The 19,756-nt window shown below is 44.4% G+C and overlaps 1 protein-coding gene across 3 annotated transcripts in view; it reads left to right on the top strand.

Annotated features, from left to right (window-relative positions):
- HUWE1 (HECT, UBA and WWE domain containing 1, E3 ubiquitin protein ligase) overlaps window positions 1–19,756 on the top strand; it is a 150,321-nt gene that overhangs the window by 115,645 nt on the left and 14,920 nt on the right. For all 3 annotated transcript variants that reach the window (XM_008584709.1, XM_008584708.1, XM_008584707.1), the window contains 20 exons: window positions 980–1,191; window positions 1,643–1,825; window positions 5,239–5,411; window positions 5,764–5,912; window positions 6,669–6,744; window positions 7,567–7,665; window positions 8,248–8,381; window positions 8,568–8,736; window positions 10,081–10,309; window positions 11,139–11,317; window positions 11,586–11,675; window positions 11,833–11,987; window positions 13,257–13,302; window positions 15,120–15,407; window positions 16,384–16,639; window positions 16,835–16,965; window positions 17,503–17,717; window positions 17,793–18,081; window positions 18,223–18,325; window positions 19,173–19,719. In XM_008584709.1, the coding sequence (XP_008582931.1) occupies window positions 980–1,191; window positions 1,643–1,825; window positions 5,239–5,411; window positions 5,764–5,912; window positions 6,669–6,744; window positions 7,567–7,665; window positions 8,248–8,381; window positions 8,568–8,736; window positions 10,081–10,309; window positions 11,139–11,317; window positions 11,586–11,675; window positions 11,833–11,987; window positions 13,257–13,302; window positions 15,120–15,407; window positions 16,384–16,639; window positions 16,835–16,965; window positions 17,503–17,717; window positions 17,793–18,081; window positions 18,223–18,325; window positions 19,173–19,719 (3,723 nt within the window). The remainder of the gene's footprint in view (window positions 1–979; window positions 1,192–1,642; window positions 1,826–5,238; window positions 5,412–5,763; window positions 5,913–6,668; window positions 6,745–7,566; window positions 7,666–8,247; window positions 8,382–8,567; window positions 8,737–10,080; window positions 10,310–11,138; window positions 11,318–11,585; window positions 11,676–11,832; window positions 11,988–13,256; window positions 13,303–15,119; window positions 15,408–16,383; window positions 16,640–16,834; window positions 16,966–17,502; window positions 17,718–17,792; window positions 18,082–18,222; window positions 18,326–19,172; window positions 19,720–19,756) is intronic.

Here is a 19,756-nt window from a genome sequence, read left to right as displayed (position 1 = left end):
GGGATCCGAACCCTCGGACGGGAGCGCCGCCGCGCTTCCCAAGCGGCGCACTATCCAGTGCGCCACCGGGCCGGCCCATCAATGCATTTTCTTTATCGAGGTAAAAGTCACATAAAATTCACCATTTTAAAGTGTGCAATTGAGTGGCATTTAGTATGTTGACAGTGTTGTGCAGCCATCCATGATCTCCATCTAGTTTCAGAACGTTCAGTGCATTTTCATCCAAAATGTGCTTGAATGACAGCAGAATTTCTTTCTAAAATAAGAATTACAGTTAGAGAAAAAGAAGAGTGATTTAATTTCCTTCCCCTGTTATTGGGCCTTTTTTTGCTATTTTAAGTAACCCTGCGTTAAATATTTTTGCATGTTCATATCTGTGACTGTGCTATCTCATTCAGCTCTTGCCAGTTTCTAGCACAGGGTCCCAGGCACATTGTAGGTATCAGTAAATATTACAGTTTAATTGAATTATGAAGTGACTGTAGTACTCATTTAGAAATCAAGATTCAAATTCTCGACGCTTGACTAAATTTTTTGTGCAGGCTACTTTTCTTTGGGCCTCAGATTATTCATCTATCAGATAGGGAATACTAAACTTGTCCTAATCTATTTTATAGGTTTGCTGTGAACGGCTACGTTAAATGTCACACGTAAACGCGACACTGAGGGCTGCGATCCCGTTACCGGTCACGAAAAAAGACAAAAAGGAAAAAAAATGTTTTAAGAAATACCAAGTGACATCTACATGATGTGTAAACTGCATAAGTGGGAAATGAATGGGTTTGGAAGCTTTCTAAAATCTGGGTTCACTACGTACTTAACTTGTACCTTTGAAACTTGGTTTCCTCATCTGTAAAGTGGACCTGATAATCACTCATTGGGTGACTTCAAGGAAAAATTGTGTGTGCATCTTGTTGCTGTGTAAATCATGTGGTTTAATTGTGCTTGTAAGTAAATGTCATGATTAATGACTTTTCAGGACTGCAGTGTGCTAGCTTTTGTTCTGGACCACCTCCTCCCACATACCCAGAATGCAGAAGACAAGGACACACCTGCCCTGGCCCGCCTATTCCTCGCAAGCCTGGCTGCTGCAGGGAGTGGCACAGATGCCCAGGTGGCCCTAGTGAATGAAGTAAAAGCAGCCCTGGGACGGGCACTGGCTATGGCCGAGAGTACAGAGAAACATGCCAGGTAAAACCCATGTCTGACCTAGTCCTGATAACCAAGAGCATCCCCTTACTCCCTTCGTGGTCCATGAGGTTTCTTGCACTTGAACAAGAATTATGATCATACTGATATCATACACTCTGGTCTTCTCAAATAGTTGGTGTTTCAAAATTCCTAGAGCACTAATTACATTTGGAGAAAGTGGGTAAACAACTTAGAGAAAACAAAGGAATGTTTTCATGGTATTTCTAGGGTCTTCAAGCAAGAAGTTGAACTGGTTATTCAGTCAGGTTTTTAAAATTATGTATATAGCAAACAAAGAATGCTGTCACCCTCTGAGTTCTCTCACCTGTTTAGATGTTACTTCCAGAAGTAAACACAAGAGCATGGAAAAGTTATCTGAAGTGAGTTAGTGAAGATATGGCCTAAGATTGGGCAGTATTCACATGATAAAGGTGTCAAACTTCTCTTCCAGGCTTCAGGCAGTGATGTGTATCATCAGTACTATCATGGAGTCCTGCCCCTCCACCTCCAGCTTCTACAGCAGTGCCACAGCCAAGACCCAGCATAATGGCATGAACAACATCATTCGACTCTTCCTGAAGAAGGGGCTGGTTAATGACCTGGCCAGAGTGCCTCACAGCCTAGACCTGTCTAGGTAAAATCATGGTGCAGCCCCAGGCTTTTGCTCTCTCTTCATTCATGCTGCTTCCTTCTCCATTTGCATAGTATGTCATGTATCCTCACCAGATGAGTGGTGAGAAGGCAGTTGGTGTGGTGGGAAAACTTTGAGTATAGATGGGAGACCTGAATTCTTCCTATTGTGGCTTTTAGCAAGGCACTTGCCTTTCTTTAGGCCTTGGTTATCTCATTTGCTGCAAACTCAAGAGTTGGACTAGTGATTTTTTTTTTTTCTAAGCTTCCCCTCATTTTAATTAAAAATAACCTTTTATTATAAGAAGATTATGTGTGTATAATATCTCTCAATGTTTTCTTTTTTGCATACTTTTTTTATGCTATTGTGTAACCACCACTGGCAGTGTGTGTGTGTGTGGGGGGGGGGGTTGGTTTTTGTTTTCAGTTGCTGGTCTCCACCTTTCCATGTAAATAAATTTTCATCCTGGGCTGGCCCGGTGGCGCACTCGGTAGAGTGCAGCGCTTGGGAGTGCGGCGGCGCTCCCGCCGAGGGTTCGGATCCCATATAGAGACCGGTCTGCTCACTGGTTGAGCGCAATGCGGGTGCGACACCGAGGGTTGCGATCCCGTTGCCGGTCCCGGTGTGGGTGTGACACCGAGGGTTGCGATCCCGTTACCGGTCACAAAAAAAAAAGACAAAAAGGGAAAAAAAATAAAAAATAAAAATAAAAAATAAATTTTCATCCTATCTGATGCCCAAATCCATATTCAAAAATTTTTGTCCAAGCCAGAATCTGGTTAAGAACTTGCATTGTATCTGGTTATGTCCTCTGAGTCTTATTCTAACACAGGTTCGTAATTAATTGTTTTAATCTTTATCTTATTGCTATTGATCATTATGCTAACTTGTTGAAGTGACTAGGCCTGCTGCCCTACAAAAGGTTTTGCCTTCTAGATATGGTCCAGTTGCTTCCCTGCAATATAGTTTAATTTGTTTCATTACTCCCTGCTATTTTCTATAAAACTTCTAGCTAGATCTAGATGCTTGTTGGAGCAGTTGGAACATTTCTGGCTAGAATGTGTGTCTTAGGTGATGGTGATGTACATCTCATATTGTATCATGGGAAGATGTATCCCTTTGAATGTGCCATTAGTAATCATGTTAAGACTATTAATTAATCTAATTGGATTAGAGTGATAATTGTCATTATACTGTTTTATTTTCCCCCTTCTTACTAGAAAGTAATATGTGTTGTTACTTTGGCATTGTACAAATATCTAGTTCCCTATCAACCATATACCTAATTAATAGTCTTAACATCAGCAGGTAATCTTTGCCTGAGTCAGTTTCTTTGGGGGTTATAAATGACATCTTTTGGATTTCTCATTCCTTCTATATTATTAGCTGGCATTTTTCTGTGAAATAGCCCCAGGGAGAAAGTCTGGTTACCCTGAAATAACTTCTACTTTTCAGGCAGAATAAAAACTTAATTTTTTCTCTTTAGTTACCAGTTTTCAGCATCAAGTCAAAAATATGTTTAATCACTACCTCAGATGTGGGTTTTTTCTGACTAAGTAGTATTATGGACTCATGAATTTCTATCCATTTTTAAAACCAAAGATTGAATTGTTTGGATCACTGCACTCATAATTCTTTTTCCTGCACAAATTATTATACCTTTAGCCTGTGGGGCCCCTTCAAGGCAACTTTGTCCGTTGATACAAACTCATTGTTTTTTTTTTTTTTTTTAATGCTTAAAAATTTCAAAGTCACAGTAGTATAATGAACACATATGTCTTACTTAGATTAACTAGTGGTTAACATTTTGCTCTATTTGCATTACTTTCTCTCTACCTGTCTGATAGCTGAATTTTTTGAAATTAGTTGTAAACAACACGATACTTAAACTTTGAATACTTCAGCATATGTCTCCTAAGAATGATCATTCCTTTACATAGCTAGAATTCCATTATCATAAAATTTACTATTAATATAATAATACTCAATATATATTTCATATTTAAATACCCCCAGTTATTCCAATTATGTCTTCATAGCCTGAAGGGAGAGTGTTATGACATTTGACTGTTTTGAAGAATCCAGGCCAGATGTCTTACAGAATATCCCACAGTCTACATTTGTGTAAATTGCTCCCTAACAATTAGATTTCGTGTTAAACATTTTTGGCAAAAATACTACATAGGTGATATTTGCCTTTCTTACATCACATCAAGAGACACATAATGTCACTTTTTCCCATTATTAGTGATGCTAAATTTGATCACATAGTTAGGGTGGTGTCTTTTAGATTTCCACTTTGTAATTAAATTATCTATGAGGTAGGCTGGCCGATTGGCTCAGTTGATTAGAGGGCAGCCTTGTAACACCAAAGTCAAGGGTTCATATCCCGTTACTGGCCAGCCACCCAAAAAAAAAAAGTTATCTGTGAGGTAATACTCTGAGATCACGTGAGTATTTTGTGTCCTGAAGATTTTTAACTCAGTAGTTTTTTGCTTTCATTGATGATCCTTGCCCAGATCACTTACGTTGCTGGTTGCACAGTGATGATTTTCCGATTTCCTTGTTCTTGTTTATTAGCTGGCATTCTTCTATAATGAAGAACTCCCTCTCCCCACTTTTGTATCCTTATAGATGCAGGGTTTTTTTATATCTGACATATTACAGTCCATTACCATCATTATTCTTTTTGATACTCAAATTGGGCCTGTGGTAATGATCCCATTAATTTTTGAAAGCTTTCCGGCAGAAGGAGATACACCAGGCTCACCTGTACCTTCTATGCCCTATTTCTGGGATCAGTAGCTGTTCTGATGAGCTTTGGTTCCTTTTAATGTGGGGTGGTATCAGAGATCACTCTCTGGGTGGTAGGGGGCAAAAGCAGACCCACTCTGGTTTTAGTGGGAGCCTATCTTGTCTCACGTGCTTCGTTACACTTGGAAATCACACCATACCTCCAACTGCAGCTCTCATGGCACTTTTACCGAACTCTAGGAAGCCCTACAGAGTATAGTTTGAAATTCACAGGACTTAAAACTTTATCATGTTCCTCTGAGCTCTTAAGATACGGGGACTTAATGCTGCTGTTTTACACAGCCTGAGTGTGTCTGAGAAGTGGCTTGCTACTTGCGTGAGATCATCCAGGATATGTTTTGGCTTCCAGTCAAGAATTTGTTCCTCACATGCTTATTACCCAAGCCCCATGAAATATGGGATTGATTTAACCCTTGCTTTTGGGGTGGGTTCTTTGAAGATCTTTAAGTCAATTTTTTTTTTTTGTTCTAAGTAATTAGAATGTTAGTTCTGCAGCCTTGTGTCTCTCCTTAGCTTCTGTTGTAAGAACCTTAGTGGCGCTTAGATGATAGACACCTGGTATTTCTGTGCTCAGTCCATCTCTGTATCTTCCTTTATCTTAGTCCCAACATGGCCAATACAGTCAATGCTGCTCTGAAGCCTTTGGAAACACTTTCCCGGATCGTGAACCAGCCCAGTAGCCTTTTTGGCAGCAAGAGTGCTTCTAGCAAGAGCAAGTCTGAGCAGGATGCCCAGGGAGCCTCTCAGGACTCCAATAGCAACCAGCAGGACCCAGGTGGGAAACCAGAGCCAATGGACTGGAGAGCTGGAGGGGTGGGAGTAGTTGCTTTATGGGCATGGGATCACACCTGTTCTGGTTTGGTATTGTTTCCCTGGGAACTTGCTGGCCTTCCAGAGATCTGTCATAGTGGTGTGGGAATCTGCCCCACAAAGAATTCCTTCAAATTGCAGCCTTGTTTGGCTATCCTCACACGTAGCCTTGTCTTTTCCTTTGTCACCCATTCGTTTATTCTCTGAGAACTTGTAAACTTGCCCAAGGAAGGGACTTTATTGTCTTTGCACCTGTCTCATGGTGCCCAGCACATAGGCACCCTTTGATTATTTTGCTGGTTGGTTGATTGTTTCAGGCGAGCCTGGGGAAGCAGAAGTGCAGGAGGAGGATCATGATGTCACTCAGACAGAGGTGGCAGATGGGGATATCATGGATGGGGAGGCTGAAACCGACTCAGTGGTGATTGCTGGGCAGCCTGAGGTGCTCAGTTCACAAGAGATGCAGGTAGGGAGGCAGATCACCCAGCATTCCCCTGTTGCAGCACTGAACCAAAACCCCCAGGTGGTGTGGGTGGGTGAGTACTTCAGGTCCTTGCCACAATGCTGTTTGCTTTGCAGAGGAGCACAGATGATATGCTTAGTAGATGTTCAGTAAATGTGTTTGAATTGTAATAGAGGAGGGGTGGGATCAGGGCCAAGGCCAGGATGCCACTTACTATGAAATGGTATAGATCCCAACCAGAAAACGTAGGCACAGGTGAAGTATTGAAGTAGAAAGCTAACCCTGAGACCTTTGGGTCCAGGGTCTTTGATTTATTTGGCTCTGGTCATTAATGGAAACTCCACAACACCACCTTATGCCTATGGCATCAGCTATCACTGGGGCATTAAAATGGCAGTCTTCTGAAGACCCTGAAGAAAGCATTGTAATTTCTGGAGCTGGTAGCAATGGGTAAAAAATTGGGCCCTGTGGTCCTAAGCTACTGGCTCTAAGGAGATCTGCATGTATTCCTGGACAGTACAAAGACTAACCTAGAATCAGATAACTGGGATGGACCCGTTTGAAGGACAGTCTGAGTGTGGATTGGCAGCACGTGGTAGTTTCTGCGCTATTAGCACCAAGTGTGTGGTTTTTATATAACATCTTCTGTCACACATTATCCTAGAAATGTATGCTCCCTTGCTGGCTTTTTTTAGGGTTTCAGAGCTAGCATAATTATAGACTTGTGTGTATCCATGTATATGTTCTATTTCTCTCCAGGTTGAGAATGAGCTGGAGGACCTGATAGATGAGTTGCTTGAGAGGGATGGCGGATCTGGGAACAGTACAATTATAGGTGAGAGCCCCAGAACTGAGTATAGCCTCTTCCTTTGCCTCAGTCTCTCTTGGGAGGACCCTTTTTCTCGTCATCTGCTTGCTCAGCTCTGCCTAAGGGCTCATAGCCAGCCTAGATTGCTGCTTGTCTTGATGTTGATGGTCTTACAGATAAAAAAATAAAATTTACAAGCTGTCTACAGGCCTGTGGCAGGTCTGAAGTGTTGCCTGTGTGGGGGAGGTGGTGGGGTGACCATCAGTATAGATGATACATGAGGTACATCAAAAGAGTGTTTATTCATGGAGGCCTAGAGGAGGTTGTAGGGTGAGAAAGTACTTTCCTTCCAGTTCTTCACCAAAGTCCAGGGGCTTTTCGCCTCTGAGTCTCAGTAGTGTAAAAAGAGTGATCATTCTCTAAAGGTGGCCCTGTTTAAATCTCATAGAGAAAACAGCAGAGGTACCCTACTGTCACCTGGCTCTGAGGGTGTATGTTACTTGTTTTTATTTTATTGATCATGGAAATCAAAGGATAAATATTTGGAAGTAGACATATTCTTAAATTTTACAAAGCTAATTCACACCCAGTATCCTCTATGGTTTCACAATTAGTGGGATTGGCAGGGCATATGTGAGCATCCCATTTTACAGATGAAGAAACTGAGACTCAAGACAGGTAAAGTGACTGGCCAAGCTCACCTAGCTAGTTGAGAGCAAAGAATCCAGGTCTTCTCCCTCATCCAAAAAAAAAGTGGCTATCTGCTAGGTGTATATAGCTATTTTAGGTGCACCCAACCTGGAAAGGGAAGTCCTCTGTTCAGTGAAGGCTCTGCTCTGTAACCTTCAGTGAGCAGAAGTGGAGAGGATGAATCACAAGAGGACGTGCTGATGGATGAAGCTCCTTCCAACCTCAACCAAGCTTCCACTTTGCAGGCCAACCGAGAAGGTGAGAGTGTCGAGGCCAGAAAGGTCTCCCTTCTTGCCCTGCATATCTGACAGACACTATACTAGGGTTTTCCTGGATGCAGCTGCCACGTGTGCAGAATAAGGAAGCATCTGTCTGCATGCGCTGACATACACCATTCACTTTATCCTCAGCCAGTTTTTCAAATAACATGTTACTACTGCTTGCCCAAAGTTTGTCACTTCTTTCTTGGTTCGCTTTCTTCTCACCCATCTGCTATCATCGCTCCAGATCCCCTCTTATAACAGGATGCAGTCAGTAGCAAAGCAGGGCTGGAAAGGCAAGGGGGCACCAGCAGATTTGGTCAAGTCCTAGACCATGGCTCCTCAAGCACCCCTGTAGCCAGCCTCCACATTCAGCCACCCTGCTCAGCGTATTGATGCATTTGTTGGCACTCTCAGGAAATTGGGGCTGGCTCAGTAAGTCTGTACATCACCCCAGATCTGATTCTTCCTCTCCTAGAGTCAGATAACCCATCGCCTTCCCACTCAATCTGCCGGCTTTCACAGTAGCCTGTTTTCTAGCTACTCAGTATAGTCCTCCAATGTGCTCCCTTTGTTTTAGATTCCATGAATATCCTGGACCCTGAGGATGAGGAGGAGCACACTCAGGAAGAGGACAGCAGTGGCAGTAACGAGGATGAGGATGATAGTCAGGATGAAGAGGAGGAGGAGGAGGAAGATGAGGAAGATGATCAGGTGAGGGGGGACTGTGTTTGGGTTGGTTCAGATGACCTCTTTCATGGGAACACAGAGCTGCAGAAAACCAATAGTCTGTGTTGCTAGCCTCAGCGCCTCCCTCCCTCATGTGCACATGTGGCCATGACACCAAGCTTCAGAAAACCCTTACCTCCAGCAATTCTCCATCTCCTATTTTCCCTTAAGGAGGATGATGAAGGTGAAGAGGGAGATGAAGACGATGACGACGATGGCTCTGAGATGGAATTGGATGAGGATTACCCTGATATGAACGCTTCTCCCTTGGTCCGATTTGAGCGCTTTGACCGGGAGGATGATCTCATCATTGAGTTTGACAACATGTTCTCCAGTGCTAGTAAGATACAAGGGCTCAGTTGGGTTTTATCTCTTGATTCTTATACCCTTCTCTAGGGTAAACCAAGCAGTGAACCAAAGCAACTATCGATCTGATAGAACAGCACTTCTTTTCCTGTGCTGAATTTCTGGGGCAAGGGATATCTGAATCCATCTCTCTCAGTAGTGTATATGTAGAGGAAGGAATAGCAAGAGGCTACTTTTGTTCTCTCCACCTCAGTAAGCAGGCAGTCATTTTAGAGCCTGGACAACTTGATGATTTGCTTGACTTAAAAAAATATGAGATCAAGGCTGACTGCATCAAGCACCCATGTGCACACTACAGTGACAGGGCAATCAATAATCCTTATGTCTGTAACACTGGATCTTAAGGGTTTGGATAGACACCTTTGAGCTTGGCATTGGGGAGTGTATTTGAACATATTCACTCTCTTCATCAAGGATGCATCTTTTCGGGAGAGAGAGTGAATCTCTTCCCTCCTCCCCCATCAACGACAAAGTTCCCTTTCAGCATCAAATTAGAGTGGAATTCTTAGACTCAAGCTGTCTTGATAGGGCAGGTCTTGACCTCAAATCACGAGGGTGATATAGCAGAAAACACTGAACTGTTCTGGTCTGTTGTCTTGGCCAAATAATCTCTTACCTCTTTGAGCCTCAGTTTGTCACCTGTAAACGAAAAGTTTGAAAAGAAAAAAAATGGGTTGAATTAGGTCATTTTCAAGATACCTTCTATTCTGTGATTCTCTTTGCATTTTTGTGATTTTCATCAGTCCTCCTTATTGTTGAGCCTCTGTCCATTCAGCAAATAGAAAAAATGTTTGAGGAGTGCCTACTGTGTCCTAGGTACTGGGGATATAGCAGTAAAGAAGAAAATAGTCCTTGTCCCTCACAGGAGCTTATGGTCTACAGGAATTATGAATAAGCAGACATTACAATATAGTATGGTAAGAAAATACTGAGGGAAAGGTTATCTAAGTCAGGTTTCACAAAGGAAGTGACATCTTAGGCCAAAATCAAAAGAGCGGGTGAGGAAGGGAGAGAAGAGTCTTCAAGGTGGAGGGAACAGCATGTGTCTGAGGGACCTAGAAGCATTACTGTGGCTATAATGTGGAGAATGGATTGAGAGAAGGTACTATTTAGGAGGCTGTTGCAGTACGTAGATGAGAGATGATGGCATAAGCTACGGTAGTGTCAGTGGTTGTAGATTAGGTGTGGGAATGAGGGAGAAAGGACAAAGCTCAGGTTTCCGTGTGAGGAAGTAAGGCCCAGGAGACATGGTTCTGCTTGAACAACCATGGAAGAAATTTCTTTCTGGCACTGACCCCTTTTCATATTGTCCTTGCAGCAGACATCCCCCCATCCCCAGGAAATATCCCTACCACCCACCCACTGATGGTACGCCATGCAGACCACAGTTCCCTGACACTGGGCAGTGGCTCCTCCACAACTCGTCTCACCCAGGGCATCGGGCGTAGTCAGAGGACCCTCAGGCAGCTGACAGCCAATACAGGCCACACCATTCATGTTCACTACCCTGGGAATCGCCAGCCCAACCCTCCTCTTATTCTCCAGAGGTGAGTTACAAAGATCTACTGGGTTCACCAGAGCTCTTAACTGAGCTTTGTCATTGTCTTGACCTTGGGGTATACACTCCATCACTTAATGCTCTTGTCATACACATGCAAATAAGGTATCTGTTCCATTTCTTTGTGGGTTAAATGTACAGCCTTTTGGAAAATACCAACTTGCAAGACATGTTCTTTTACTTAATAATTTGGATTCAGCAATTATTAAGCATCTCACATGCCAACCATTTAACACTTTAGATATAGACCAGACAAAATCCCTGCCCTCCAGCTTAGAGTTTAGTGGGAGAAACAATATTAAGAATGAAAAAAAGGTATATAAGAGGGTTGGCCCGTGACTCACTTGGGAGCGTGTGGTGCTGATAACACCAAGGCCACGGGTTCGGATCTCTATATAGGGATGGCCGGTTAGCTCACTTGGGAGAGTGTGGTGCTGACAACACCAAGTCAAGGGTTAAGATCCCCTTACCAGTCATCTTTTTTTTAAAAAAAAAAGAAAGAAAGGTATATAAGTATTGTAACGGTCGATGTGCAGACTGCAAAGAGGGTGCAGCAGAGGCATTATGCCCAAACACAGTGCCTAGCACATGGAAGCTTATCAGTGACACTGATTCTGTGCAGGAACTATGGAATACCATGTAAACTCAGCCCAAATAAAGTTCTCATCCTGGTGAGGTAGAGACTTATGTGCAGTATGATAGGGTCTAGAATTGTGTTAAGCATTTAATAGAAGGTATAGAAAGAGGATCTCACACTAACGGGTTACAGGGCACCTATGGATTCACAGTGACCATGGTACCCCACCATCATCCTACAGGTTGCTTGGTCCCTCAGCTGCTGCTGACATCCTTCAGCTGAGCAGCAGCCTTCCTCTACAAAGCCGGGGCAGGGCCCGCCTCCTAGTGGGCAACGATGACGTCCACATCATCGCCAGGTCTGATGATGAACTACTAGATGACTTTTTCCATGACCAGAGCACAGCTACCAGCCAAGCAGGCAAGTTTGTGAGGTGAAAAGGAGGGTAGGGCTCTTAGATTCTACTGGGGAAAAGCAGAATAGTATCTGCCCTGGAGAACCCTTTTTATAGGAGCCAGAACCATTCAGTGACTTAAGAGACAAAGTTTTTGTTGCCCTTGGCTATGTATCTGTTATATGCCAAACCTTGTGATAGACCTTGGGTTCTATTAGGGAAATACTGCAATTTTTGGAGCAGTCAGTGCTTGACAAGGCCAAGAATCTCACTCCCCCCTTTGTTCCCCTACAGGAACCCTGTCCAGCATCCCAACAGCCCTGACCCGCTGGACGGAGGAATGCAAGGTGCTTGATGCTGAGAGCATGCACGACTGTGTTTCAGGTATGTGGCAGCTTGGTTATCAAGGTGGCAGTGAGCCTTCCAGGGCTATGTGTGTGTGGAGAGTTATTCCCTTGGTTCTTTCTGGCCACAAGCTCTGCCTCTCGGCTTCTTCCCCACTCCACCAGAGCAGCCTCTGATCTTTACGTCTTTGATTCAGTGGTTAAGGTGCCGATTGTCAACCACCTGGAATTCCTGAGGGATGAGGAGCTGGAAGAAAGGCGGGAGAAACGCAGGAAACAACTGGCTGAAGAAGAAACAAAGATAACTGACAAAGGCAAAGAAGATAAGGAGAACAGGGATCAGAGTGCACAGGTGATTCCCAAGAGCTAGAAGGATTCATCTTTGTCTATTTCTGCCTTAACTTTCATATGGTTTTGACGTGGATGTGGTACCAAGACTCACTGAAGAATCCTAGGACATTCACATTGAACCTGGGAAGTTATTTATTCCAAATTCATCATACACTCACTTGTTTTTTAGGGGAAATAATTCAAACCCAGAGGGAAAATTATTTCTTCAGTGTCTCACTTAGCAGTCACACTGCATTGTCTCTACCTTCAAGGACTGCATCTAGACAAGGGGAATGACCTTGGCTAAGCCCATGCTCTTGGTTGTTCAATTCCATTTCTCTCGATGGACTGCCAGTATGGGGAACCTTACCAATATGTCCCCACTCTGTTGTTTGAATAAGCTTGGCTTAGGTGTCAGGTCAGAGAAAATGTTTGTAGCCTGAACCCCATTACCACATGTCATTTTCTAGGGCTCAAATTTATGAGACCCCTAACATGATTTCAGTTTAGAAAGAAGTGGCCTACTTTTTTCTGAAACTTCTGGGAACTCAAGACAGTGTAGCTTTAAAAATACAAGTAAGAGCTGATAGAGGCCTGGCTGGTTAGCTCAGTTGGTTAGAATGCAGCCTTATAACACCAAGGTCATGGGTTTGGAACCCCTTACCAGCCAGCAGCCAAAAAAAAAAAAAAAAGCTGATAGAGATACAAAGAAATTAAAAGACTTGAGTGAAAGACTTTAGTATACCCCACCCAGCAATTAGGATATCAGATTAAAAATAAGGGTATTGAAGTGTTTGCTTATCAACAAGCTTATCTAACAAGTGTCTTTATGTAGAACTTACCTAAAAACCCAGTAACGTTCATTTCAAACACATGAAAAAAGATGGGAAATGAGTGAACCTAGCATATGACTGAAAAAGATAGAGTGGACAAAATAAGCCCAAGGAAGGGAAATATATGTATAGAGATAAAACTAAGAAGTTCTTGCTAGTCTCGTGATCATGTTCAGCCCTAAAGGTGGTTTTTACTAACATTTCCTCACTGTTCAGTTGGCCCCCTTAGGCAGTTTCCCCTTCACCCCTAAGCCATTCTTGAACATGAGTATGTATAGAGAAATTGGATATATATTTGCACACTTAAATGATCAGCGTCTTGGTCACATGGCCGAATTATTTTCTGTATTTCTCACTGAATTCCTAGATGGTCTAGGTGAGGGGTGGTGACTATTACAGTTGACCTTTGTGTTGTGTGCTTGCCAAGTCCCATGTTGGTTTGTCCCTTCTCTTTGCAGTATACGGCATCTAAGACAAATGACTCCACTGAACAGAACCTCTCAGGTAACTCCCCCTCCCTTCCCCCCCTGCTTCTTGCTGATTGATCTATTGGTTTTTTTCTCCTGACCCTCTCGAGTAGCTGGCCTACCTGGTCTGAAGATGGACGCTCGTGCTCTGTGGGATGAGGTAGTAGATTGTATAGTTTTAGGGTCATACCCCATCTTGGAGATAACTATACAGTCTACTGTCTTTCCCACGGTGGTACACTTCCCCTCCAATTGGCTCTATTCAGGTTCTTGTTCTGTTTATGCTGTGCTTCATTCTGCCATGTGTAGTGAGGTCATGTGTTCTGTTCCCTTCCTGAGTGCAGCTCTGTTCTATGAAACTGAGCATATACATCTTTGAGGTGATTGACCCTTTAGTGACCACCTGATGACAGTGATGCTCAAATACCAGTCCTCGGTGGAAATGAACAAAATCAGGGAGGTTTAATGGGTTTTTCATAAAGCTGAATTTATTCCATTTAAAGGGATGTTTTTTATATTTAGAGATTATGTCCTTCCTAGTTCTTTGGTATCAGAATATTAAATGATGTTTGATGGGATGTTTTTCCCTTACATAGCTAACCTAAAAATTGGTAACCCACGTATTAGTCTCTTTTTTTGTGTTGTTCTCTTTTTTTTTGTTGTTGTTTTTCTAAATTTTATTAGTCCATGGAATCTAAAGGTCTAGGAACATTGTCTTGAGCAAATCTGCTTTTGGGGAAGGTAGTTCTGTGGACTAAATGCTATGACTACGATATGCTTTCTATTCCTTCTTTTAATCTTAACAGTGGTCAGTAGCCATTTTGTGATTCTGACAACTGGTCCATGTGGTATCATGTCTCCCCCACCCCTATTTCCTCAGAACTTTCTTCTGCTTCCCTACACCTTCTGTCTCCTTTGGCACTTGAGTTGGGAAATGATTGTACCAAAGCCTACACAATATTTTTAAAGCAATGAAGGATGGTAGGTGTCCTGGTGCCCTAAATCTAGCAAAAGGTCTTTGAAAGGGCCTGCCACCAGGTAAAATGACTTTCTGCCTGCTGCCCTTAGTAGAGGATCCTGCTCATGCTGGGGTGAGGTAGTAAGTTGTATTGTTGTGGGGTAGGGATTTTAGGCCCCAATTAGAAGATAACTATACAACTTACTACTTTCCCTGGTGTGTGGCATATGCACACTTAGTCTTGGCAGTGTTGCCTCCATCAGGCAAAGTTGTAGATATTCCTTGGATAATCAGAACTGGAAGAAAAGGGAGGTGGAAGGGGACAGGCAATATCTAGGGTGAGGCAGATATCATTATAAAGTGACTTGTCCTTCATTGATTAGAGTATGTAATTGATTATTTTACTTTTGGGCATGAACTCAAAACGGTTGCTATTCTTCAACTGTATAATTACTTCATTTACTCAGTAATAGGACAAGAATGTGAAGAAGGGAATGGAAAATGTATGTGAAGGATTTTGTGGGAAATTCTGATAAATTTTGGCTCTAAATAGATGAAATGGGAGGATTAGTAGGCTTTTAGTAGATTTTGATAGATTTTCTTTGTACCTACAGAGACATTTAGCTTCACCCTATGTGGCCTGAAATCTTCCCCTTCCACCTGGGGCACAGAAAGGATTTTATTCTTACGATCAGATCTCCAGTTCTTGGGATAGCCCTTATACTGGATATACCAGACCAGCTAAGAGCTGTTCCTTGGAGCAGTTGGGTCTGGGAGTGAGTCCTGCATCACTAGTTGGGTGGGATACTTGTGAAACAACATGTGCTGATAGGGGTGGCTCCCCTGGTCATTGGCTGATTGTCCCTTAACCCCTATTATCATTCTTTCCGAGAAAGATGGGACGTCTATGCCTGACAGCTACCCAACAACCCTATCTTCAACTGATGCAGCTACATCTGAGTCCAAGGAGACCCTTGGCACTTTGCAGCCCTCACAACAGCAGCCAACACTCCCACCCCCACCAGCCTTGGGAGAGGCTCCTCAGGAGCTGCAGTCCCCAGCTGGAGAAGGAGGGAGCTCTACACAACTATTGATACCTGTGGAGCCAGAGGAATTGGGTCCTCCCAGGCCTAGTGGAGAAGCAGAGACAACTCAGATGGAGTTATCCCCAGCTCCCACTATAAGTGAGTAGAATTTCAACTTTTGCAGGGGATGGAACAGGAGAGAAGAATGGATGTCTTTGTAGCTTCTCTTTGCTCTCTTGCTCGAGAGAAATAATAGGAGTCCTTAAGTAGTAGGATCTCAGCTTGCACATTAGCTTTCTTAGGTGAAGTTGAGGTTTCTCCTCTCTGTCTTGAAGTGATTATGATTATGGTTGAGTGTCTAATGACACTGATGATGATACTGACCATTTATTGAGGCAGTTACTCTATTCCTGAGCTATCATGCCAGGCTTATTATTTAAGTTCTTTAGAAACAACTCCCCAAAGTAGATGGTGTTATTGCCACAAATAAACTGAAGCTCAGAAGTGAAATAATTAGCCCAAGGTCACTCAGTAAGCAGTTGAGCTTGGATTAAAATCCAGACCTAATTCTAAAGCTTAGAATTCTTCAACAGTTCCAGGGATGGCAAGCATATGACCCCACATACCCAGCTCTCCCATCCTCCTCCTAGACACCATTTATCTCATGCCACTATCTCCCATTGATTTAAAATGGGGCCTCAAAATTCTCAGCACAGTATTCCAGCAGGGTAAATTGAAACTTGCTTATTATCATCCCTGCTCTATACCATGCTTCCTGTGATGTGCTCTGGAGAGACCTTAAGGTGTTAAGGTTTTTATCTTTCAAGGAACCTTGTTTATTTAGATAACCAGAACCAACAATATCCATGTACAAGTGATGCCTGCAGGAAGTCCAAAGTGACAGGATCCCACACTTGGGGTGCCTAGGGAAGATGTTTCACAGGCATGCCTAGAACACAGTAAATTTTCAACAAATGATAGAAAGGGCTTGAACCGAGCCTTTATTAAGCATGGGGCGGGAAAGATGTGAAAAGTCTGAGTTGACTGTCCCTAAGAAGGCAGCCCTACCAAAGACTTTATCATGTTGCTCCGATTCCAGGCAGCCATCTAACATCTCCCTGTGACTTCCTCCTAGCCTCTCTTTCCCCAGAGAGAGCTGAAGATTCTGATGCACTGACAGCTGTCAGCAGCCAACTGGAAGGATCTCCTATGGACACCAGCAGTCTGGCTTCCTGTACCCTAGAAGAGGCTGTAGGTGACACCTCAGCAGCTGGCAGTTCTGAGCAGCCCACAGCAGGCAGCTCCACTCCTGGGGATACCCCACCAGTTGTGGCCGAAGTGCAAGGCAGGGGTGATGGGTCAGGGGAAACTGCCCAGCCACCTGAGGATAGGTAAGCATCGTGTGGGCAAGAGGGGGGTGGGATGTGTTGGAGGGCATTTCAAGCCACATTCATATTGTTAACTAATGGACATGCTTATTACACTGAGGTGACCAACCTGGTTTCTATGAGAAAGGGGTATCATAAGAGTGTTTTATAAATGGGAAGACACAATACAGAGAACAACCTGAGAATGATTTCCCTCAGCTCTCCCCCTGCATCCTCTGAGAGTTCTTCCACCAGAGATTCTGCCGTGGCCATTTCTGGAGCAGATTCCCGAGGAATCCTAGAAGAGCCACTGCCTTCAACAAGCAGTGAAGAAGAAGATCCTCTTGCAGGTGAGCTCCATGTATGTTCAGGCCACCCTGGGGTTGTTATAGCTTCTAGTAGTCCTTGGCCTGGAGATACCTACCAGTCACACAGTTTTATCCAAATAAAAAAGGCTTGTATGTGGGAGAAGGACTGGCAGTAAGGGGATGCTGATGTGGCATAATGAAATGAGCCCAGGCTTGGAGTCAGACTGATCTTAGCTCACTCACATATCCCCATTCTGCCACTTCCTACCTTTACAACCTGGAGCCATTACTCCATTTCTCTAATCCTCATGGATACTGAGAGGGTGATAATATCTACATAGTGGGGTCTTTGTGAAGGTTAAGTGACAGTGTACATAAAGAACCTGGCACATAACAAGAGCTATTCTGAGCCTAGGGACGGTAGGTGGGTCTTCTCTGTGTATCCCATGTCCTTTGCAAGCAGTGAAGACATAACAAAGCTGGCTTCCCTCAAGCAGTGACATAGGGTTTTTTTTCTGCAAGTACATCTTGGGTATCGGTAGAGGTGTGAGTCCCTTCACATCTTGCATCTCCCATCAGGTATCAGTCTCCCTGAAGGTGTGGACCCCTCTTTTCTGGCTGCTCTGCCTGATGACATCCGTCGGGAAGTCCTACAGAACCAGCTGGGCATCCGTCCACCAACCCGGACCGCCCCCTCCACAAATAGCTCCACTCCTGCAGTGGTAGGGAATCCTGGTGTGACAGAAGTGAGCCCCGAGTTCCTGGCCGCCCTGCCTCCAGCCATTCAGGAGGAAGTATGTGAGCGGGAAGATGATGGGGCCAGGTGCCTGGCAGGAGATATGCCCCCATTGACTTCCTCTGCCCCATAGGTGCTGGCACAGCAGAGAGCTGAGCAGCAGCGACGGGAACTGGCACAGAATGCAAGCTCAGACACCCCCATGGACCCTGTGACCTTCATCCAGACTCTTCCCTCAGACCTGCGTCGTAGTGTTCTAGAGGACATGGAAGACAGCGTGTTGGCTGTGATGCCACCTGATATTGCAGCCGAGGCTCAAGCCCTGAGACGAGAACAGGAAGCTCGGCAGCGACAGCTTATGCATGAGCGTCTGTTTGGGCACAGCAGCACCTCAGCACTCTCTGCTATTCTCCGAAGCCCAGGTACAGAGGGAGGCAGGTGGAAGGGCTGGCTCTGGAATGTCTAGCTTTGGCCAGATTAGGTTCTGTTTGTTCCCCTTTGTTTTACTTGGACCCACCTTACCACCCCTCCCCAATCTTAATTTCCTTTTTCTTTCCATCCAGCTTTCACCAGTCGCCTGAGTGGCAACCGTGGGGTCCAATACACTCGCCTTGCTGTACAGAGAGGTGGCACCTTCCAGATGGGGGGTAGCAGTAGCCATAACAGGTACTTTTATCTTTTTTCTTCTTACCATAACCTCTCAAGTCTGTTAGTCCAATTTTCTTAATTTTATAGGTGGAGACATCAAAATCTTGAGAGGCAGACTGGGTGACCTCTCTAGGTTATTTCCTTGAATGAGTGGGAGAGCCAGATCTTTGGACTCCCCTTTCTGAAAGCCACATCTTTTGGGTTAGTCTAGCTATCAAAGACCATAATTACAAAGGCAGGCTGGCAGCAGTTGTTAGCTATGGCTTTAACAGGAAGGAAAGCTACTTGCCTCCTAGGCAGATAAGAAAACAATGAACCACTTGCCTTGAGATTGTAGTATCTAGGCTGGGGAAGTAGAGAGGAGTTTGTTATTAACCAGGCTGAAGCAGAGTGGGCCCAACATGCCAAAATGTGAAGGGGGTGATCAGTTCCTATAAGGCAGGCAACACCCTCATAGTCTGGAGAAAGCAGAACAAGCATTGTTTGCGAGACTAGGTACAGTCAGATTTTACCAATCAATGGATGATACAGACCTGGGCTGGAATCTCTGCTTTCTTCTCAGTTGTGTGATTTAGGGCAAGTCATTTAACCTGTCTGAACCTCTTGTTCATCATCTCAAAAAATGAGTAATTCTCTAGGCTGTGCATTAGCCTGGTAAGGCAGATGTTATAGATATTGTAACGTGCTTAGTACATAGTAGACACTCAAGAGGCCAGCTGTCATTACTGTGAAGAGCCCTTGGACTGGACAGCCTCCCTTCTTGAGCCTCCTTGGAGGTATCCAGCTCATTCTCCTCCCCTGGGGTTATGCCTAATCCCAGAGCTGTAGCTGAAGTGTTAATCTAGAAACCATACTGTATTTCCAGGCCTTCTGGCAGTAACGTGGATACTCTACTCCGCCTCCGAGGGCGGCTTCTTCTGGACCATGAAGCCTTGTCTTGTCTCTTGGTCCTACTTTTCGTGGATGAGCCAAAGCTCAATACTAGCCGTCTACACCGGGTACTGAGAAATCTTTGCTACCATGCCCAGACCCGCCACTGGGTCATCCGCAGCCTGTTGTCCATCTTGCAGCGTAGCAGTGAGAGTGAACTATGTATTGAAACACCCAAGCTCACCACAAGTGAGGAAAAGGGCAAAAAGTCAAGCAAGAGCTGTGGGTCAAGCAGCCATGAGAACCGCCCCCTGGACCTGCTCCACAAGATGGAGTCTAAGAGCTCAAACCAGCTGTCCTGGCTCTCAGTATCCATGGATGCGGCCCTCGGCTGCAGGACTAATATTTTCCAGATACAGCGTTCAGGGGGGCGCAAACATACAGAGAAGCATGCAAGCAGTGGCTCCACCGTCCACATCCACCCCCAGGCTGCTCCTGTTGTCTGCAGGCATGTTCTGGACACACTCATTCAATTGGCCAAGGTGAGGAGTTTGAAGGAACCCAACTCCTAGGCATGGA

The sequence above is a fragment of the Galeopterus variegatus genome, unplaced genomic scaffold, assembly GCF_000696425.1.
Source record: "Galeopterus variegatus unplaced genomic scaffold, G_variegatus-3.0.2 Scaffold3342, whole genome shotgun sequence".
NCBI lineage: Eukaryota > Metazoa > Chordata > Mammalia > Dermoptera > Cynocephalidae > Galeopterus > Galeopterus variegatus.
This window is presented reverse-complemented; position numbering and strand designations above follow the sequence as displayed.